This window comes from Myxocyprinus asiaticus, chromosome 45 (genome assembly GCF_019703515.2).
Source record: "Myxocyprinus asiaticus isolate MX2 ecotype Aquarium Trade chromosome 45, UBuf_Myxa_2, whole genome shotgun sequence".
NCBI classification, from domain to species: Eukaryota; Metazoa; Chordata; class Actinopteri; order Cypriniformes; family Catostomidae; genus Myxocyprinus; species Myxocyprinus asiaticus.
Genome location: NC_059388.1, coordinates 12,729,887 through 12,751,959, shown reverse-complemented (window position 1 = coordinate 12,751,959; position 22,073 = coordinate 12,729,887). Strand labels below are relative to the sequence as shown.

General features: G+C 43.2%; 1 protein-coding gene and 1 pseudogene across 1 annotated transcript in view; both read left to right on the top strand.

Moving 5' to 3' along the window:
• Positions 1-15,235, top strand: part of LOC127434920 (uncharacterized) — a 75,842-nt gene extending 60,607 nt beyond the window's left edge. The window contains exons 34-38 of the mRNA XM_051687978.1: positions 8,172-8,438; positions 8,557-8,856; positions 9,371-9,458; positions 12,477-12,543; positions 12,727-15,235. Of these exons, the coding sequence (XP_051543938.1) occupies positions 8,172-8,438; positions 8,557-8,856; positions 9,371-9,458; positions 12,477-12,543; positions 12,727-12,999 (995 nt within the window). The 3' untranslated portion in view covers positions 13,000-15,235. The remainder of the gene's footprint in view (positions 1-8,171; positions 8,439-8,556; positions 8,857-9,370; positions 9,459-12,476; positions 12,544-12,726) is intronic.
• LOC127434919 (uncharacterized) lies at positions 14,764-20,695 on the top strand (annotated as a pseudogene).
• Positions 20,696-22,073: the final 1,378 nt, after the last annotated feature.

Below are 22,073 nucleotides of genomic sequence, written 5' to 3'. Positions count from 1 at the left end.
CCGCCGAGCCAGAGTTCCACGTCATGGCCGCCACCGAGCCAGAGATCCACGACATGGCCGCCGCCGAGCCAGAGGTCCACGACATGGCCGCCGTCGAGCCAGAGGTCCACGACATGGCCGCCGCCGAGCCAGAGTGCCACGTCACAGCAACGCCTCAGCCTGCTCCATGCCACGTCACAGCAACGCCTCAGCCTGCTCCATGCCACATCACAGCAATGCCTCCAGTGGTCCAGGAGCGCCACCTTTGGCTCAATCTGGTCGAGATGGGTGAGGCCGACAAGACACGGTTCCTTGCTGCCCCATTTCCCAGGCAGGCCTATTCGGTGACACCGTCGAGGACTTTGCCCAGCAGTTCTCGATGGTAGAGCAGTAGATGGATGCTAGCCATCATATCCTGCCCCGGCGCGGCTCAAGATCCCGCACCCCATCTACTCATCGCCAAGGGCGTCCCCCTGCGGTGACTGCACCGGCTCCGCCGCAGCCCGCCCCTTCGGCCTGGCCCCGGCGTGGAGCCCACCGCAGGAAGCAGACGCCACCCGTCTCGCAGCCACCCAGAACCTGTGAAAGGCTTCAAAGCGCCCTTGAGACGGGCGACCCAGGGACAACGAAACCCGCTGCTCTGGAGCTGGTAAGCAGATCTTCATCTTTTTGTTACCTTTTGCATTTAATTGTGCTGCATGCCCAAGTGGCTGCAGTACTCAAGAGCTCAGCAAGAGTGGTTTCCTTGTTCCCTGGGTCACGTATCCGGTGTGTACGGCTGGCATCACGACCACCATCCACCACTCCATTTGGTAGGTTGGCGCTCCAGCGGCGGTCTCCCGCCCTGAGCGCCCAGCTGTGGCACAAATCCGCCCCCGATGTGACAGTCTCCACGGGTCACGAGGACAGGCCTCTTCTTCCCCCGTCCCAGGCTGTTCCGGGGGTGGTCACAAGGAGCCAGGTAAGTGCTTCGATGTCCTCGGACTCAGCACGGCCACGACGTGGTGTGGCAACTCGAGCTCCGCCCTGCCGCGAGGCCCCACCTGCCGGTACATCTGATGACGTTGTCCCTTTGGTCCCCCTTGCGCGGAACTTGGACGAATGGCTTGCGCCTTCCAGTCCATCACGAGGGCTGGTCCGGACCGTCCGACTCGGCTGCGCGATTCACTTCGCCGGGCATCCGCCCAGGTTCAGCGGTGTCCACTTCACCTTGGTGAAAGACGAAAACGCTGCTACCTTGCGCGGAGATCGCAACCCTCCTACGGAAGGACGCGATAGAACCTGTCCCTTGCGAACGAGCGTGCCCAGTCGGTGCTGGCCTGTTTGAAGGCGTTCAAACAGAAAACAGCGGTTCCACTGAAACTTTTTCAGAGGCTCCTGGGGCATATGGCATCCTCGGCGGTGGCCACCCCGCTCGGGTTGAAGCATATGAGGCCACTTCAGCACTGGCTCCAGACTCGAGTCCCGAGACAGGCATGGCGCCACGGGACACACCGCGTGGCCATTACGTCGGTCTGTCACCGTCTTTTCAGCCCTTGGACCGACCTCTCGTTTCTACGAGCTCTGGTCTCCAGGCGCGTCGTGGTCACGACAGACACCTCCAAAACGGGCTGGGGCGCTGTTGGCAATGGGCACGCAGCCGCCGGCCTCTGGACGGGTCCGCGGCTGCGTTGGCACATCAACTGCCTCGAGTTACTGGCAATTCTGCTCGCCCTGCAGAGGTTCCGGCCGTTGATCCAGGGCAAGCACGTGCTAGTTCGGACAGACAGCATGGCAGCAGTAGCATATGTCAACCGTCAAGGCGGTCTGCGCTCCCGCTGTATGTCACAACTCACCCGCCGTCTCCTCCAATGAAGTCAGCAGCACCTCAAGTCGCTGCAAGCCACTCACATCCCGGGCAACCTCAACACTTCGGCGGACGCGCCGTCACAACAGGTTACCCTAAAAGGAGAGTGGAGACTCCACCTTTAGGTGGTCCAGCTGATTTGGAGTCGATTTGACAGGCACAGGCGCACCTGTTCACCTCCCAAGAATCCTCCCCACTGCCCACTTTGGTACGCCCTGACCGAGGCCTTCCTCGGCATAGACGCGCTGGCACACAGCCGGTCCCCTGGAATTCGCAAATATGCGTTTTTCCCCCAGTGAGCCTGCTTGCACAGACCCTGTGCAAGGTCAGGGAGGACGAGGAGAAGGTCATCCTGGTAAGCACCCTACTGGCCCGCCCAGATGTGGTGCTCGGACCTCACGCTCCTCGCGACAGCTCCCCCCGGGCAAATTCCCCTGAGGAAGGACCTTCTTTCTCAGGGAAGGGGCACCATCCGGCACCCGCGCCCAGACATCTAGAATCTCCATGTCTGGCCCCTGGACAGGACGCGGAAGACCTAAGCTGTCTCCCACCTGCGATGGTAGACACGTTCACTCAGGCTAGGGCTCCCTCTACGAGGCGCCTGTATGCCTTTTAAGTGGCGTCTGTTCGCTAAGTGGTGTTCTTCCCGTTGGGAAGACCCCCAGAGATGCGCAGTCAGATCAGTGCTTTCCTTCCTGCAAGAGAGGTTGGAAGGGAGGCTGTCCCCTTCCACCTTGAAGGTGTACATTGCTGCCATAGCAGCACACCACGACGCAGTCGACGGTAAGTCCTTAGGCAAGCATGATCTGATCATCAGGTTCCTAAGAGGTGCCAGGAGGCTGAATCCCTCCAGGCCGCGCCTCGTTCCCTCATCGGACCTCTATAGTTTTTCAGGGTCTACAGAGAGCCCCCTTTGAGCTTTGCAATCAGCCAAGCTTAAGGCACTCTCCTTGAAGACTGCCCTCCTGACTGCGCTCTCTTCCATCAAGAGGGTAGGTGACCTGCAAGCGTTCTCTGTCAGCGAAACGTGCATGGAGTTCGGTCCGGGCTATTCTCACGTGATCCTGAGACCCCCGACCGGGCTATGTGCCCAAGGTTCCCACCACTCCTTTTAGGGACCAGGTGGTGAACCTGCAAGCACTGCCCCAGGAGGAGGCAGACCCAGCCCTGTCGTTGCTGTGTCCGGTGCACGCTTTACGCATCTATTTGGATCGCACGCAGAACTTTAGAATCTCTGAGCAGCTCTTTGTCTGCTTTGGTGCACAGCGGAAAGGAAGCGCTGTCTCCAAGCAGAGGATCGCCCACTGGCTCATTGACGCCATAACTATGGCATATCTCGCCCAAAACATGCCGCCCCCGGTAGGGCTACGAGCCCATTCTACCCGTGGTGTAGCGGCTTCTTGGGCCCTGGCCAGACGTGCCTCTCTAACAGACATTTGCAGAGCAGCGGGCTGGGCAACACCCAACACCTTTGCAAGGTTCTACAACCTCCGGGTGGAACCGATTTCGTCCCAGGTAGTGGCACGCAACACAAGCGGATAAGCCCGGGATAGCCGGCCGGGTGTATCGCTTGCACATAGCGCCTTCCACCTCCTTTTGAGCTTAAGACGTGCACTGTTAATTCCCAGTAGTGTTCACAAAAGTTGTTCCCTGGTTGACTTCCTCCGAGCCCTGTGGCAGTCAAGTTTTCGGAGAGACTTGCTGCTGGCCCAGTACACGCGCTAACTAAGAGCCCGGTTCTGGGATAGGTGCTCCGCATGTGGCGGTTCCCTGTAAGGCTAACCCCATGCGATCTATATCTTCCGCTAATTCGTTTCCCTGCTGGCAAACTGCATCTTCCTTGGGCAGAGCCCCTCTGCCCCTGTCTCCATGTTGTAGTAACTCCTCCCCCATTGGGCAGGATCTACCTTGAAGGCTCTCCACATGGTTGGAAAGACCATGTGATGTATTCTTCCACTTAAATATCCCCCCCTCTCTTGGGACGAGGTGTGGTCTCCGCGGTGTCCTCCCCTTGGGAGGGACACCCCCCAACTAGACCTGGCGGCCCAGTCGGATAATCCCCCTTCTTTTTTAGGGAGTGGAAAAAGAGAAGGGGAAAGAGGCCATGACTGGGTTAAGCCTGTCTCTATCTCTGGGTAGTCGACTTGTCCCCGAAAAGGGCCGTTCGACACTCATGACTGTGTTGGGGGAGGTTATGTGTCGACCTGGTGTGCTGGCTATGAGGCACACAGCAAGTCTGCCCACCACACACCACCAGTTCACGTAACACAGTTCAGCCTTGTGGCGTTTTGTATAGGGACCCCTAGTGTCACCACATCGACACCAACATCGAGTGAGTGACAGATAGGGAACATCATGGTTACTGGTGTAACCTCCATTCCCTGATGGAGGGAATGAGACGTTGGTCCCTTCTGCCACAATGCTGAACTACCCGCTGAAATGGCCGGACCTTATATCGGCTCCTCAGCGTAAAACCTGAATGAGTGGTTGCATACCAGCTCCTTTTATACCCGTATGTTCGGGGGAGTGGCATGCAAATACCACTCGCCAATTTTCATTGGCCTTTTATCAAAGACCAGAGGTGTCTCGGGCTCCCAAGACTGACCCCTAGTGTCACTACATCGACACCAACGTCTCGTTCCCTCCATCAGGGAATGGAGGTTACACCAGTAACCATGACGTTATATAATGGGAACGTAGTAATCCATAACTCTCTTAAAATATGGAAACAGGTCCTATCTCAATCTCCCGCACATGTATCTGGACAGCCCAAGATGTAATAATAATGGTTTTCTCCCAGTGGAAACAAAAGGGTTTAATTAGGGACTTATAAATTGACAATCACTTCGGATCATTTACTCAACTTAAACAAAGATATGAACTATTACCCTCTGACTTTTTCCGATACTTACAAATCAGAGATTTCACGAGAAAACACCTTAATGGATTTGAAAATGTAACTATTCATCAAACTCTTGAAGCCCTAAGTCAACACAACCCACTTGAGCGTGGTGCTGTCTCTTTGTTTTATGCTCAGTTGTTAGAAAGGGTGAACACAAATACAGATCATATCAAGGAAGAATGGGAAAAGGAATTTGTTGCGGAATTAACAGACAAAACATGGGAAAATTGCCTTGAGAATATACACAAATGCTCTATTAATGCTAGGCATTTGGTGATTAAATTCAAAGTCATTCATAGGCTGCACGAGATCTAAACTACACAGTAGTTTGGATCTATTCAAGATCCGAACTACACAGCATTTACTCTGATGTATCCTCTACTTGTAATAAATGTGATATATCAGAAGGCACTTTGTTCCACTCTTTTTGGTAATGCCCAAAAATTCAGCCCTTCTGGCGACATATTTTTGAATTTCTTTCAGAAGCGTATACAGTTAACCTGGCACCAGATCCAAAGGTGGGCATTTTGGGGGACACTGAAAGTATAGGAGATAAATATCAGTCACAAGCTATTTCATTATGTATGGTTATTAGCAAAAAAAAAAAAAAAAAAATCTATACTACAGAAATGGAAGATGGAGTCCATGCCCACCTTTGAAATATGTAGGTAACGTGTTGCATTTAGAGGAGTTGAGACACAATTTAACAAACAAACCTTGGACATTTGTGAAAGTATGGAACCCATTGATAATCTTGGCTTATAGTACTTAAAATGATATCTGGGATGTATGTGTACTCAGTGTGCTTTGACTAGGCCTAATTTAACTAAATGCTGTTAAATATGTATACTGTTTCATCAACATCTGAAGGTCATTTCTCTCATGTTTGTTATTGCCTTTCTTGTTTTTTTGTTTTGTTTTTTTGTGTGTGTTTTAAGTTATGAAGGGAACAAGTAACTTTAGTTCAAGAGACAGTATAAACTGGGTAAGCCTTCGTTTTAATTTCTTTATCCTTTTTATTTTTTGCTTGAAGTCAGTGTCAGTCTGATTTACATCATTATTATTAGTAATAATTATTAGAAAGGTTTCCATTGACCTGTCTCTCATGTTAGGCATGTACAGTGCATCCGGAAAGTATTCACAGCGCTTCACTTTTTCCGCATTTTGTTATGTTACAGCCTTATTCCAAAATGGATTAAATTCATTATTTTCCTCAAAATACTACAAACAATACCCCATAATGACAACGTGAAAGAAGTTTGTTTGAAATCTTTGCAAATTTATAAAAAAAAAATAAAAGAAAACAATTTTCATAGTATTCACAGCCTTTGCTCAATACTTTGTTGAAGCACCTTTGGCACCAATTACAGCCTCAAGTCTTTTTGAGTATGATGCTACAAGCTTGGCACACCTATTTTTGGGCAGTTTCTCCCATTCTTCTTTGCAGGACCTCTCGAGCTCCATCAGGCTGGATGGGGAGCGTCGGTGCACAGCCATTTTCAGATCTCTCCAGAGATGTTCAATCGGGTTCAAGTCTGGGCTCTTGCTGGGCCACTCATGGACATTCACAGAGTTGTCCCGTAGCCACTCCTTTGTTATCTTGGCTGTGTGCTTAGGTTCATCTTCCAACAGGACAACGACCCTTCGCCCCAGTCTGAGGTCCAGAGCGCTCTGGACCAGGTTTTCATCAAGGATGTCTCTGTACATTGCTGCATTCATCTTTCCCTCGATCCTGACTAGTCTCTCAGTTCCTGCCGCTGAAAAACATCCCCACAGCATGATGCTGCCACCACCATGCTTCACTGTAGGGATGGTATTGGCCAGGTGATGAGCGGTGCCTGGTTTCCTCCAGACATGATGCTTGCCATTCAGGCCAAAGAGTTCAATCTTTGTTTCATCAGACCAGAGAATTTTGTTTCTCATGGTCTGAGTGTCCTTCAGGTGCCTTTGGGCAAACTCCAGGCGGGCTGTCATGTGCCTTTTACTGAGGAGTGGCTTCCTGCCTGATTGGTGGAGTGCTGCAGAGATGGACGTTCTTCTGGAAGGTTCTCCTCTCTCCACAGAGAAATGCTGGAGCTCTGTCAGAGTGACCATTGGGTTCTTGGTCACCTCCCTGACTAAGGCCCTTCTCCCCGATCGCTCAGTTTGGCCGGGCGGCCAGCTCTAGGAAGAGTCCTGATGGTTTCAAACTTCTTCCATTTATGGATGATGGAGGCCACTGTGCTCATTGGGACCTTCAATGCTGCAGAAATTTTTCTGTACCCTCCCCCAGATCTGTGCCTCGATACAATCCTGTCTTGGAGGTCTACAGACAATTACTTGGACTTCATGGCTTGGTTTGTGCTCTGACATGCACTGTTAACTGTGGGACCTTATATAGACAGGTGTGTGCCTTTCCAAATCATGTCCAATCAACTGAATTTACCACAGGTGGACTTCAATCAAGTTGTAGAAACATCAAGGATGATCAGTGGAAACAGGATGCACCTGAGCTCAATTTTGAGTGTCATGGCAAAGGCTGTGAATACTTATGTACATGTGATTTTTTTAATTTTTTATAAATTTGCAAAGATTTCAAACAAACTTCTTTCACATTGTCATTATGGGGTATTGTTTATCGAATTTTCAGGAAAATAATGAATTTAATCAATTTTGGAATAAGGCTGTAACATAACAAAATGTGGAAAAAGTGAAGCGCTGTGAATACTTTCCGGATGCACTGTATGGTCATTGTACCTTCAATTTTTTTTTTTTTAAGGAATACAGATTGGTGACTCATTCTTGGACACATGTAATAAGTTAACACAATGTTCAGTGCTACCAATGGCTGTTCCCTGTTATGAAAAGTAAAGACAACAAACAACAACAAAAAACAAAACAAACAAAAAAATATTCATTTAGGGTATTTTAAAAAATATATTTATTTATTGACACTAAGCTGCTAAAAAGCTTGCTCTAAAATTGTTGGATTTCTCACATCAGAAACCTGAATACATAAACACAACTTTTACTTATTGAGGTCTGTTCTGAGTTCAGCAACAGAGTTGCAGTGAAGTAATAAGGGAAAGAAGGAGAGATAATATTACTATTACTCAAGTTGATATTTATCTAAATATATGTTATGGGGACAGACTACCAAATGTTGTGCTGTTCCTGTCTGTGGGGTAGCAGCACATGTGGCTCTGCATACCTTTATAAAATGTACCTGACAATGAAATAGTTATGCATTTATTTATTTTATGGATCTGCAAGTTGAGCATAGATCTAATCCCTTTTAAAATTATTTTATACTGCTTTGAAAACTCAAATGTCATTTGTTAGGCCTCCTTTGTAACTGACATTTACTGCTGACAGTCACTGGGAGTTACGTGAAATTGGCTATATGAAAATGCAGCTAACATTTAGGATAGCTACAAATATCAATCTTTTATCTTTTCTCCTCAGATACTCCTAAAGACACGAAAATATCAGTGATTCCATCCCTACCTGTGTTGGAGGGCAGTTCAGTGACTTTGACTTGCAGCAGTGATGCAAATCCAGCAGTGATCAACTACACCTGGTACAGAGACAATGGATCTCAGTTTGAACAACTTGAGACTGGATATAATCTCACCTTCAGTGAAACTAACACTGCACACAGTGGTTGGTACTACTGCACAGCTCAAAACCAGCATGGCAAACAAAATGCATCAGTTTTACTGGATATTCAGTGTGAGTACAAAGGCATCTTCACTCACAACACAGTCATCCTCATCATCATCAAATCATCTTCATCAGTATTATAGTACTTATCACATCTTCTGTGTTTCTCTTTGTTTAATACTTTCAGATGCACCCAAAATCTCGCCCTCCTCCAGCTGTAACAGAGCTGATGTAACTGATGTGTGTTTCTGTGAGGTTGATGGGAATCCCTCTCATAAACTGGAATGGTATCGGTCTGGACGTCCTGTCACTAACCTCACAAACACGTTCATCTATGAAGAGCGCTTGAGCAGCACAGTCTTTAGGAGCTCCATCACTCTACATGACTCAATCACACACACATCCACTCTGCAGTGTTCCACCACCAACACTCATGGCACTGCCAGCAAACTGTTTCAACTGCTTCTGTATCATCAAGAGTCAGCAGGTAAGTTCTTTGCATTAACCTATACAGAAATTAAACTTATGATAAACTATATAATTCATTAAAACTAATTGGTATTTTACAGATGCCATCATAAAAATGACTGTTTTAAATATTTTTTACACTTCGATTGTTTGTAGTTGATGCACTGGAGAAAGTATAAGCCAAAGGCTTAATGTGAGTTTTAGTAAATTAAAGCAGATCTCTTAAAATGTTCCTCACATGCCACACACTAAGTGTAAACTTCTCTCCAAAGTGAGTTGTTTGACAGTAGCCTAAAAGAGGATTCTTCTAAGGATTTTTGCTTACAATGCAAACCGGTATAGTTAAAAACCACACTCCAAAACCTGTTGTAGTATGCAGTAGACTCTGGAAACTCTTTCTTCTAAACAGAAAAAGAAAGTGAAATAATTAGCTTTATTTCATTAAATATACAGTAGCTGATTCTCTAAATAACATCAATGTCTCTTGAAATACTAATTTATTAATTTTTTTTTTTATTATTATTGCCTTCAAGATTTCCACATTTTCTCTTTGCTGGTTGGAGTTGCTGTTGGGGCTTCACTAATAATGTTCTTGTTTATCATTATGCATCTCTATGCACGGTGCGTACACAACAAATGTGAGGTAACATGACAAACACTTTGTCACTTAACATTACAACAAGTGAATTAGAAGGGGACATGAGCAGTGCCTGCATTAAATTTGATACCTGACTGAATGTTGGAAAATAATGTGATAATTGTTTAACATAGAGAATGGATGATAATGATTCCTCCAGGTCAAGTGCTGTCATTAATTTAAATGGCCTACTGCTTAGACAGTTTATTTTGACAATTTTAGACACTTTGTCACATTAATGAACTTTAAAATGTGGTATTAATCTCAAAACAGTAATTTGCTTTGCAGAGCCATCGCTAGGAATAAATTACTTCCAGGGCTTAGCCTATTAGTGCCATAACATGATGAAAAGCTGACTACTATTTAAAATAAATCAAATCAGAGATACATTTTCAAGGATTTTTAATTCCACTATTAATGTAGCCATCAAGGTTTGCTAGGAAACACAATAGCATGGCTCCCCTGGTGGTATAAATTTAATGAGCACAAATATATACTGTTTTTATTTATATATATATATATATATATATATATATATATATATATATATATATATATATATATTATATATATGAAAAGGACAGTATGTTTCTCAGAGATTTAAACTCAATACATTACCAATGATACTGGTTTAATATCATTCTTTCCTGTTTGGCGCCCATAATATATACAGTGTATATATTACAGTGTATATGAAACGGGTACCTGTTCTTAATGGTGATGTCATTCCGTGCCCAATAATCGATGCAGGGTTGCAGCGAACCATCCTTCTTCCCCACAAAGATGAAACCTGTGCCAACTGAGGATGAGGAAGGGCGGATGAGCCCCACTGCCCAAGACTCCTCTATGTACTTATCCATGGCCTCCTGCTCAGGACGGCCCAAGGCGGAGAAGTTCCTGGCAGCAGATCCACAGCACAATCATTTGGGCAATGTGGTTGGAGAGAAGCAGCCCAGGACTTTCTGAACACCCATACCAGGTAAACGGCTGGAACCTCAGTAAGATCTGCCAGTTTGACTTGAAACATAGGAGAGGAAAAGACAGGAGAGGATGCAGCTCCCAGACAATGCTCAAGGCAGTAGGATCTCCATGAAGAAATGGAACCCTCTGCCCAACAGACTTGAAGATTGTGCTTTTCTAACCAGGAATGCCCTAATACTACATGAGCAAAGGGCGACCTGATAAGGTAAAGCTCAATCTCATTCTCATGATTGCCAAAAATAAGCAGACTCACCGAGGCTGTGACCTGAGAAATCCTCTCCAAAGTTCTCCCACTGAGGTCACTGGCCATTTGGGGGGATGGCAGAGATAGGATGGGCAGGCCCCACTGGAAGGCAAGGGAGGAGTCAATGAAGTTCCCCTCAGCCCCAGAGTTGATGAACACAGAATAGTGATGTTGGCTTCCCATCCAGCAGAGTGGGGGGGGGGGGATTTAGTGCGTCGGATAGGGGCAGACTCAATTGACATAGTGTCCCCCCCAGGATATCGGGGCGTGGGGAGAGTGGAGGAGTCGATGGCAGAGAGTCAAATTGTTATTCACTTGGACCGCCAGACTCACCAGATCAAAGCGATGGAGCAGATCCAAGGCATAAATCTCATCCTTGATACGCTCAGCTAACCCATGTAGGAAGCGGTCCCACTGCGCCCCCTCATTCCAATCCCCGGCAGCAGCAAGAGAATGAAAATCAATGGCATAATCAAACACTGATCACTTCTACTGGCGAAGATTGCACAACTGATGTGTAGCCTCCCTCCTTTACAGAGACTGGTCGAAGACCTTGTTCATCTCAGCTGCAAACTCCTCATAGCTTGCACAACAAGCTGCCTGGGCCTCCTACAGGCTGTTCCCCACTCACAAGCACATCCGGTGAGGTGAGTGATGACATATACGCGATCTTGGCGGAATCGGTGGGAAACTATGGCGATTGCAATGAGAAGATCAAAGAACATTGAGATAAAAAAGGTCTGCAGGCCAGAGGATCACTGTCATAGGGAGGAGGCGGGTTGAGGCGTGGCTACGATCTCGGCTGAACAAGGGGGCTGGCGGGAGGAGGAGGTATGACAGAGGGGAGGTAGCAGCAGCAGTTGATTCCGCAGCTGCCGCATCTGCTCTGAGATCAGCAAGTTGATGTGCCATGGCTTCTAAAACCTGATTGGAGGTGGAGAGTTGCGTCTCATGGCGACCCAGCAGAATCCCCTTCTGTGACACTGCTGACATCAGATCCGGTTGCTCAGAGGGGTCCATGCTGGACAGACTGTAATGTTAGGATGCTGTAAAAGAGGACCCAGAGAGCAATGGAAAGTTAACTAAACTTTAACTAAATCCTAGCAAACATTAATAGTCCAAAACAAACAGCACTGATATGCACAGAGCAGATGGCAGCAGAAACATAGGACTGAGGGGAATGGAGATCCTGGACTCTTCCGCCGATAATGGCCAGACTGGAATGGAGAACACAGCCGATGGATAGAGGTGAAGAGTGGAGGAGAAGAACCAGATGATGCGTGGTGTGAGTCTGCTGCAATATGGAAGTTTGGAAAAGATTAGGAGGTTGACTGGAAGCTGGCACTGAACACAAACGAATGGAAACAAACAGCAGGAACAAACAGACTGACAGGAGACCAAACTATCATGAGGTAAGTCACAATACAATCTGGCATAAGACAGCAAACACAAGGGAGTTATAAAGGGGAAGGGAAACAAGAGACAGGTGGAACTAATTATAATAATAAGCCCACCAAACTACGAGCATGCGGGATAACAAACAAACAAAGACACGTTGGGAAATAGGGAAGCACGACAAAACAGAAAGACTCACCACCAGATCAACCAAAGATCCTGACAATGGCTCATTGGACTCTCATCTAGAGTTCAAATCTCTGAGAAATATACTTTCTTTTTTAATTAAAAAAGTAAAATGAACTATATCAATGTATATATATTAAGAACCACATTATTAGGCACATTTGATTTTATTTTATTTCATGCACATGTTTTGCAGAAGAAAAAACAGCAGATCATCACAGAAGAGACAAGGAGATACAACTGGACTCATTTTGATTGATAGGGTGCGTATACCTAAAGTTTGTATAACATTCTCAGATAAAAACCTCACATATATATATATATATATATATATATATATATATATGGCATTACATAAACTCATAAACCCTTTTATGCACACACAGCATACACAGAGTATACTTCTGTTATCCACCACTGATTCTACATTGCTGTTCATCCTTTAGGCTGTTTCACAGGATGAGGAGGAGCCTGTGTATGTCAATAAAGTCATGCTGTCACCTGGAGCCGCCACACTGAATTGTCCAGAATCCCTTCAATATTCCTCCATTGACTTTACAAAAACCCAACCAGAGTCAGAAGAGATCAGGGGCATCTCCTCACTTACTGCTGAGTACGCTGTTGTCCGACATTACTCTGTTGGCGTGTCAGGAGCAGAGAGCTCAGTAGAAGGTGCCGGCCATCAGCACAACAGCAACATTTCAACATCTGTGATGTAGTCCCAGAAAAATCAAACCATACCAGACAAGGAACCATCAGAAGGCACAACATATGTAAATATCACCTATGCTAAGATTGCTCCCAGTGCAGCTAGAAAGCCACAATTCATCATGAATGTAGACCAAGTTACAAAATAAGATGTGTCTAAGAAAACTGACCCAGATTTGCTCACACAGCCTGTTGAAGTTTCTGATCTTTATGTACAAGTGAAACATTGCCATCCAAAGAGCTAGAAAGATAGGCTGCTTGCTTGCATTAGTTACAAATTTAAAGTACCATTTCATGCCACGACAGTACATTCATTTTTTTTTTTTTTACCCAATTGATAATTATATGCCACAAATACACTTTTATGCACAACACAAGTCATCAGAGCTCATTTCATGCTTGTATTATGCAGTGTTTTAAAATGTTTAACCTTTTCATGAGTAGGGTCTAAATTCCCCTGCAGTGCCCCCTGGAGTGAGTTATTTTTGCATGTGACACTGCACAGCCGGTAGAGGGGGCAGAGTGTAGATTAGTTTTGTGTGTGTGTGTGTGTGTGTGTGTGTGACAAGTGCTAATATAAACAAACTTGGCTGCGTGCTTTGGATAATCACGCTTGAGCAACATGTTTTCACTGCGAGTATACAAGTTTTATGACCAGCATAAGCAGCTTGTAACGTAACTGGCTGTTGCAGAAACACATATGTGTGATGCTACTGTAGTATTTTTAAATCCTGGTAAGCATGAAGACTCAGAGTTTCCAGAAGTTACATTTCAGAGATTTTCAGAGACCAGCATATTAACCCATAGCACCCTCTTCTGGACAATAATCAATAATACAAAGACACAACAGCTACTCTGCGTGGCCCAGCTATTTCCATCACACATATAATCAGTAAATGTTATAGCACAAGATTTGGGATCCATGAAAAAGAAAAAAAAAGAAAAAAGAAAACTGCAACAACGTTCCTTTAGTAAAAATATTACATTCTCATTTCTCATTGTGGCAACATTTTTGCAAAATGAAATTATGTGTTTTATTACATGTGTCACCGCAGTTTTAAGGTTAAAAGTTAAATGTTCTTCCAAAAAGAAGAGGCTTTAAAGGTTAACACTCTATGGAGTATTAAGTGAACAAAACCTACCTCCATTACCTAAATCTTTCGCCTAAACCTAACCAATTGTGTCATAAAAAGCAAATGTGAGATGATAGAGCATTATCCTTAAAAACCCCATCTGTTTATATATATATATATATATATAAACAAAACTGACGTCCTAACCCTAAATCCTGTACTTAAACCTAAGCCGATTGTGTGAAAAAAGTGAGGTGAACAAAACAGAAATCCCTGTACCCTAAACCTAACCGATACTGTGATAATAACAAGTAATGGGTTCGAAAAAAAATTGCTTCAATGTCATAAGGTAGCATTGTGTGATAAACTGAGTGAAAAAGAGGTATTTATGAACTGTTAATCTGCTGTTTTACTTGTGATTTGTGTGAAAGTGAAAAAAGAAACCTCATTGTTATTGCACCTCTTGTGTTTATTTCACCAGAAAACTGCTGTGATATGTTTAACGAGGCACGTAAAATTAATTTTGCAAAAAATGTTAGTATAGAACTGTTATTCTATGAAACCAGGTTGATATGCCAAATCTTCTGAAGCTGCACAAAAGTCAATCTGGCAACAAACAAAACAAAACAAAAAATTCACGTTATCAAGGTGCATTGCAATATTATTAATAATAAACAATAGAAAATTTTTATATGAAGAAAAATGGTCAATGATACTGCCCTGCAGCAGTTAAGTTTGTAATTTAGTTTAATTCTAAATGGACTTACCTTCCTAAAAATAAAGAAAACTAACTACTCCAACAAGGCAAAACTATACTTTTTTCTTCAGACATTAGCATTTATTACAATCAAAAATTATTAGGCTATTAATTTGCCGCTTATTTGTTGGTGATTTTCTTTGTTTCCTGTCCTGTCATTTTCTTTTTCTTTTATTTATTTATTTATTTATTTTTTGCTCTAGCACTGCCATTTTTGTTCTGCATGCCTTTAGCACTTTTTAAACTTTACAAATAAAATGTATTAGTAATATAGTATACACATTGTATGCTAACTGCTGCGCTGCGATTAAGCATTGAGAAGCATCAACGCAAATGTCATTTTTTCGATCATGATTTCTACAAATTGTAAAACTGTATTTTGTATTTTGTAAATTGAAAATAAAAGCTATATTTGGGAGATGAGCAGAAATGTATTATTTGGATTTGAACCTAATGTGTTGGAAAACATCAATAAATTAATTGTCTTTATCATTATGTTCTTGCCCTTTTAGGGTTAAGAAAACAAATATGAACAAACAGCTGGCCTGTCGTAAGGCTGCAAGCACTGCAGCAAGTAGTCTTCCTAAAAAGCTACATTGAGTAATTTCAAAACTATTAAAAGTGCACTGTACCTGGTTTTGTTTCTATTGTAAGGGTGTCTATAATTAATTAGCCTATACCTACCATATTTTCACTTACATTCATCTTTGCAAATTCTGTAGAATGTTCACGGAGATTGTACTTCAAGGCCAGTATTCACAAAAAATCTTAAGGCTTAAAGTAGCTCCAAACGTGGAAACTTAGGAGCAAATCTTAAAAATTAGGGGGGCACCTACGCTTAAATCTCAGCGCTCTTAAAGGCACCTCCATGCTCTTAAAGGCACCTCCGCTTAAAAGAGCGCCTTTACATTTTTGAAGGGAACCTTTAGATTTGTAAACGAAAGGGGCTTGTGCCCCTGCAGCCCCCATTCTGTGCACGTCAGTGATCCGAAGCATATATGTTGTCATCAATCCACATTAAAAACAATATATTAGAATATTATTATGACATTGACTGTTTAAAATGTTATTGCCTGAATCAAAATTAAGGTGATGTATTTTAATAATATAATATTATAAAGATTATAATGTTGAAATTGACCTTTAAAATGATATCTTATGAATCGCGAGGGTATTTTTATTATTGTAAACTTATTTAGAGATGCAGTTACTGCTCCGAAAAGCTAAAACAACCTAATTACACCGGAGATAAAGATTTAAAAAACTCTGCACTCCCTGGCTACATCAAAATGAAACCGTGTAGCATGGATGAATGGGAATTTCTGTCATCTGTCAGCAGAGCAATCTATCAAACTATATACTGTATGACCTCTCCAGATTGCACACTGTCTGAAAATTCATAGTGTATTTTTTCCTGTGCATGTGCACTCGCTGCAGAGAAAAAAAAGGGGCATTCACGGGGAATCACGACACATCAACTCCAGCAGCAGTAATCACAAAATTAAAGGGAAATTAAAAGACAAGGACCGCACCACTGTCTTTTCTACTGTTGATTCACAAAACAGGGGCAAATCTTTCTTCAGGATTGAGAGTAATGGAGGACTGAAATGGATGTGTGAGGTGAGTGACATCATTAGAGGAAATTATTGTAAATTACTAATTGTAAACTACTACAGTATAAATATATCTGTTATAGCATCATTAATTAAAATAATGATTTATGTACTTGGTTGAATTTTATGAGATTAAACATAATGACAATTACAGTTTTACTTTACCTGAGCAATATTTTCCCCCCACATTTTACATTTTTTCTTCTTGAAACAATATATATATATATAGTTAAAATTTCTGCATTCTGCAAATATTAGATGGTCATTTTGTGCATTACATTTAACAATACAGACCACTTACTATTCTTTCATACACTAACATCCAAAAGAGTGTGTTTCTCATGATATTGAAAAACCTTTTGAACTGAAGGCTTATGATTAAATACTTGAAATTAGTCGAATGCAAATTGTGCCTATGCATAAGATTCATTCAAAATAACTTGCATGGGAACTCCTTCAATTCAATAATAATAATAATTTTTTTTTTAAAAACGTAGGTGGCCAAAACTTTTGACCAGTATCTGTCATATATGTAACATTTCTCTGTATATTTCAGAGTCTCCTCATAAACCCACAGTGAAGTTGTATGTGAATCAGATGGTGGTGCAGAGTCATCAGGAGGTGTTGGAGGGGAGCTCTGTGAGTCTGTTCTGCTCTGCTGAGACTCTCTGCTCCTCTCCTCCAGCAACTCTCACATGGAGCTTCATTCACAGACTCCCTCTCAGTCTACAGGAGCAGCAGAGTCAAACTGAACTCATCCTCATCTCAACGTCACTGCTAAACACCTTCAACATACAGTCACTTTCACCTGCACTGTCACCTACCAACTAAAGGTCAACAACAAAACAGCACAGAACAATCTTACAATAAATGTTACATGTAATGCACTGTTTATCTGCTTCACTGATCTTATGATGCTTACTTTCCAGATTACTTATTTTCTCCTTCAAAAAATATGTGCTCCAATTATAGTGTCACATATTAATTTACTCTTTCCTTCCACACTCTTTTAGATAAACCCAAAATCTCTCTCTCATTCCAGCTGTCACAGAACTAATGTAACTGATGTATGTTGCTGTGAGGTTGATGGGAATCCCTTTCTTACACTGGAGTGGCATCCGTCTGGATGTCCTGTCACTAACGCTACAGACATGTCCATCAGTAAAAAGAGATTGAGTAGCACAGTCTTGAGGAGCTCCATCATTATCACTCACTCACACACACATCCACTCTGCAGTGTATCACCACCAACACTCATGGCAATGACAAACTGTTTCACTTCACTCAGGAGTCAAGTGAATTTCAGTTTTGTGAACTCCAAAGACAAAATGCAAAAGTATTGACTGAAATTTTGAAAACTAAAAAAATAATAATAAAGGCAAATAATTTAACATTGATAACACCAATGCCATGAAATCAAGGGACAAACATTATTTTTAATGTATTTAAATTAATAATAATTTTGTTTAGCTTTTTTTGCACACTTGTTTGTCCTTGCACTAATTAATTAAAAATAAGTACAAAATAAATACACAAATAACTTTACATGTCATAGAAGTTTTGGACCAGATGAAGGGGACAAGAATTTTTTTCAGGCAATTGACAATTTCACATATAGTCAAGCCATATCATATCATTAAAGGTTAGGTTATAGAATGATACCTTTAATTAATTTTTTTCGCTATTTTTGCTGTTTGTCAACATATTTTGATATTGACCCAAATGTTGTCAGAAATAACCTGTTTTGTTAGACACATCTGCCTTTACACAATGGGGTGCTAGACAGCTCACAAAACTGAATCCTCCATTGATCTGCATTCAAATCACAGAACATTTTTCATCTCATATAAAGTTTTCACTCTGGAGAGTAATTTTTAATTAAAATGGATAGTTGCAAGGATTCATACTTGTTAAATCTGCCACAGCAGTATCTATAAAATATTTTTTTAGGTGGCTGGGTCTGGAAGCCTGGGAGGAAGATTCAGGTAGGGAGCGTGGTCTGGCGGCTGGGGAGAAGGCTTCAGGGAGGGGACAGGGTCCGGTGGTCTGGGAGGAGATTTAAGATAGGGAATGAGGGAGGTGAGGTGAGTGGCAAGGACAGGAAGGGCAGCAGACTGGGTGGCAGCTGCTGTACAGGGGTCAGAAGACTAGATGGCGGTCAGCTGTGGGCTCCTCCGCCCCTGACGGTCAGCAGCAGGCTCCTCCTTCCCCTGGCGGTCAGCAGCAGGCTCTTCCACCTCCTGGCGGACAGCAGCGGGCTCCTTCACCTCCTGGCGGTCAGCAGCGGGAACCAACTCCTCCAGGCTGTCAGCCGCAGTGGGCTCGGCCAATGGGCCGGGCTTCTTCCTTCTCCTCTTCCTCTTCTGAGGTGCGGAAGCAGTGGTCGAGGAGTCCACTTCCGTGTGGGGGGTGCCCCCGTCCTCGGGTTGGGATGAGGATTGGAAGTCTTCCAAGAAACAGGCAGTGATAAACTCATCCCATTTCATGACTAGCCTGATGGTCTCGAGAAGACTCCCACTCTCAACCCGATCTGGGACAAAAGATTTAATGGGCTCATTCAGACCTGCCAAAAAAACATAAATAAGGGAGGTCTGATTGTATCCCAGACCCGAGGACAATGCCAAAATCTCCAAGGCATACCTCACACGGACTTAACCTGTGCAGCACACTGGCATGCAGGAAAACCAGATTTCTTTAAAATAAAAATCATCTCTGTTGGGTCCTTTAGGGGCCAGTTCATAATGTCACAATTAGCAGAGGCAGGACCCAAATGCAGAGTGAAACAAAAGAGTTTATTATTTCTAAAAACAAAGACAAAAACACAAACAACACCGTAGGGGAAAAACAAGGTCCAGGGCAGCAATCACACAGATGGGCCAGGCTGAATCACAAAAGGAGCAAAAAACACAGGACCGACAGGACAAGAGAACAAGACGAACTGGCACAGGACAGCATACACGAGGAGACTAAAATAGGGAGAGAAATCAACAGGTTAACAGGCAGGGCAGGTGAGACAAATAAACTGATAATGGGCAGACAAGGAGGTGGGGTATTACGCAGTACTGAGAGACACAAGGCAAAACAAAAACAAAAAAACCATGTGCTCTCACAAAACACAAACACCCGAATGGCACAAGCACATATTGCCAAGACAATAAGGCAACATTTGCTCATGCCAACCGACAGACAGGATGAAAGAATGCATGGTAATGCCAACAAAGCAATGCCATGCATTCTTACACTACACAAAGCCTGAGCGTACATCGCAAGGCAAACACCACACAATGCACGCAACAGGCAACAAAACGAGACAAGACACCTGTGCGAGAGCACAACATGAAGATGGCTCACGACCCAGACATGCAGTGCAAAGTGCGTGCAACGCGAAGCATGACCGCAGTCACGAGAGACAGACACAAACAATTGACGTGAGTGCATGCCGCCAAGATGACATAAGAGCAATGCACTTTTCAGACCCCGACATCAGAACCGAAACCAAACCAGACAGAAGAGTCAGTATCCAGACACCACGCTCCGAACATGAAACACAAAACCGACACAAAAAGCGTACGGCAGGGAAACCACAACCCGAAGCCATGTGCTCACACAGAAACAAAAAACGAAACACAACACAGAGACAAAAACCGAAACATCACACAGACACAGAACAAGAGTGTCAGGATCCTGTCACAACAAAAACCCAGACTGACAAAGTGACACAATCCTGACACTTGGAAGCTACACTTAAAAATGCTTGAATGTCATTGAATTAGATATTAAACCAAGTGGAATAAATACAAGTACACTTCAAGCAAAACATTTCACAAACTTTTTGCTTGGTTTAAACAATATAAGCAACATAAATACTATTCAAAATGAAGACAAGAAGTATTTTCACTCGTTCTGCATGTCAAACATTAGTGAAACATATCCTTATGTGTTAATTTGAGGGGAACTGACTTCATATATCCATTAAAATAATCATGGGACTGGTTGGCTGACAGCAACTGCAAGCTCAGAAAAGTGTTTTTCGGAGAAAATGTCAAGAATAAATGTGGCTTAAGTGTATAGGTGTGACCAGTGGATATGTCATCTGTCCTATTGTTATTAATATTTGCCAGTCCTGACTGATTGGTTTTGCTATCTGAGAAGTTAGTGTTGAAATTACTGTAACATTAACTCATGTTTTTCAGAAGGGGGAATGGAAAACCTTCGCAAACTAAACGAGAAGAAACTTCGGGAGCCATTTAGACCGATGAAGTGAATTACAACACACACAAAAACATTCATTCTCAAATGCATCTCTGACTCAAACTACACTAGTAAACACACTCGAATACACTTTATTAACAAAAACAGATTTCCAAGACTGATTCACTCCTATCAATCCATTAGGCTGTTTCACAGGATGAGGAGGAATCTATTTATGCCAATAAAGTCATGCTGACACCTGCTGGAGCCACCACACTGAATCGTCTAGCAGTGTTTTACTACTCGAAATCGGTCTTGGTCTCGAGACCACTTTTTGAAGGTCTCAGTCTCGTCACAGAATGGTCGCCTTTTTACTCTGACTTGTCACGGTCTCAGACAAAGAGGACCCAGGATTTTATTTCAAGATCGGTCAAGACCACAACTGTGGGGACAGCACTAAATTGCTTGTGCATTGTCTGATTTATTTGTTAACATCATTACTGTGATTTGATGTAAAACTTCCTGCTTCAAATGCAAGCAATAACTTGGCTCATTTCTAATTTGAAAGTTTTGTTACTGTTAACGGCTGTCACCCCTCCCCACCCCCCTCCAAAGGCACTCCAAGAAAGTGAATGCGGGAGACAGGAGAAGAAACTGGTTGTCTGAGAGATGTCAGCAAAATCTTCTGTAATATGGTCTGGCTACCTAAACCAGTGTTTCCCAACCACTTCACTGTGTGAAGGCATAGAGATGGTAGAATGTTTTAAAGTTGCCAATTTAGTATATTTTCCATTATGAAGTATTTTACGCAACCAGTTTATATATTTTGTCCATCATAACATTATTGTTCTAACAAACTCTAGACCGCTGACAAACACAACCCCTCACATGCCCATAAAATGATGCTTCATCATCACACTTGTAGTAAAAACATTCAGTCAGTGAACCGAATGAATGAATAAAATACAGCAGGTGTATTGTTTTACTCACAGACTAAAAGCTGTTTATTTGTGAACAGCATAGAGTTACAGATGTTATGAACAGATGTGGCTTAATTGTCTCGCTTCTCTCATGAAACATAAAGAGAATATGAGAACTGTTACATACTGTGAGATATGATAATGTATGTATGTAATCCTTCTTACCTGTAGAGGGCGTTCCTGTGCTGATGTTGCTATGTTCATGATGTAACTTGTAATAGTAGAAGAACATCAGGCACATGTGGATGCAGTGGTTCAACCTGTAGTCTGTATCTCATTTATCATCATCATATCTTATGTAGCTCACAAAGATATTACATGATGTCAGAAGAAAGTAAAAATGGAGCAGCTAAGACCTCCAAACAGTTTGTGCTTCGAAGGAAATTTAGCGGAAAACTGGAGAACATGGATCCAGAAGTTTGAGCTCTATCTTACGGCAAATGGCATTGTGGAGAAAAGCGAGAAGATAAA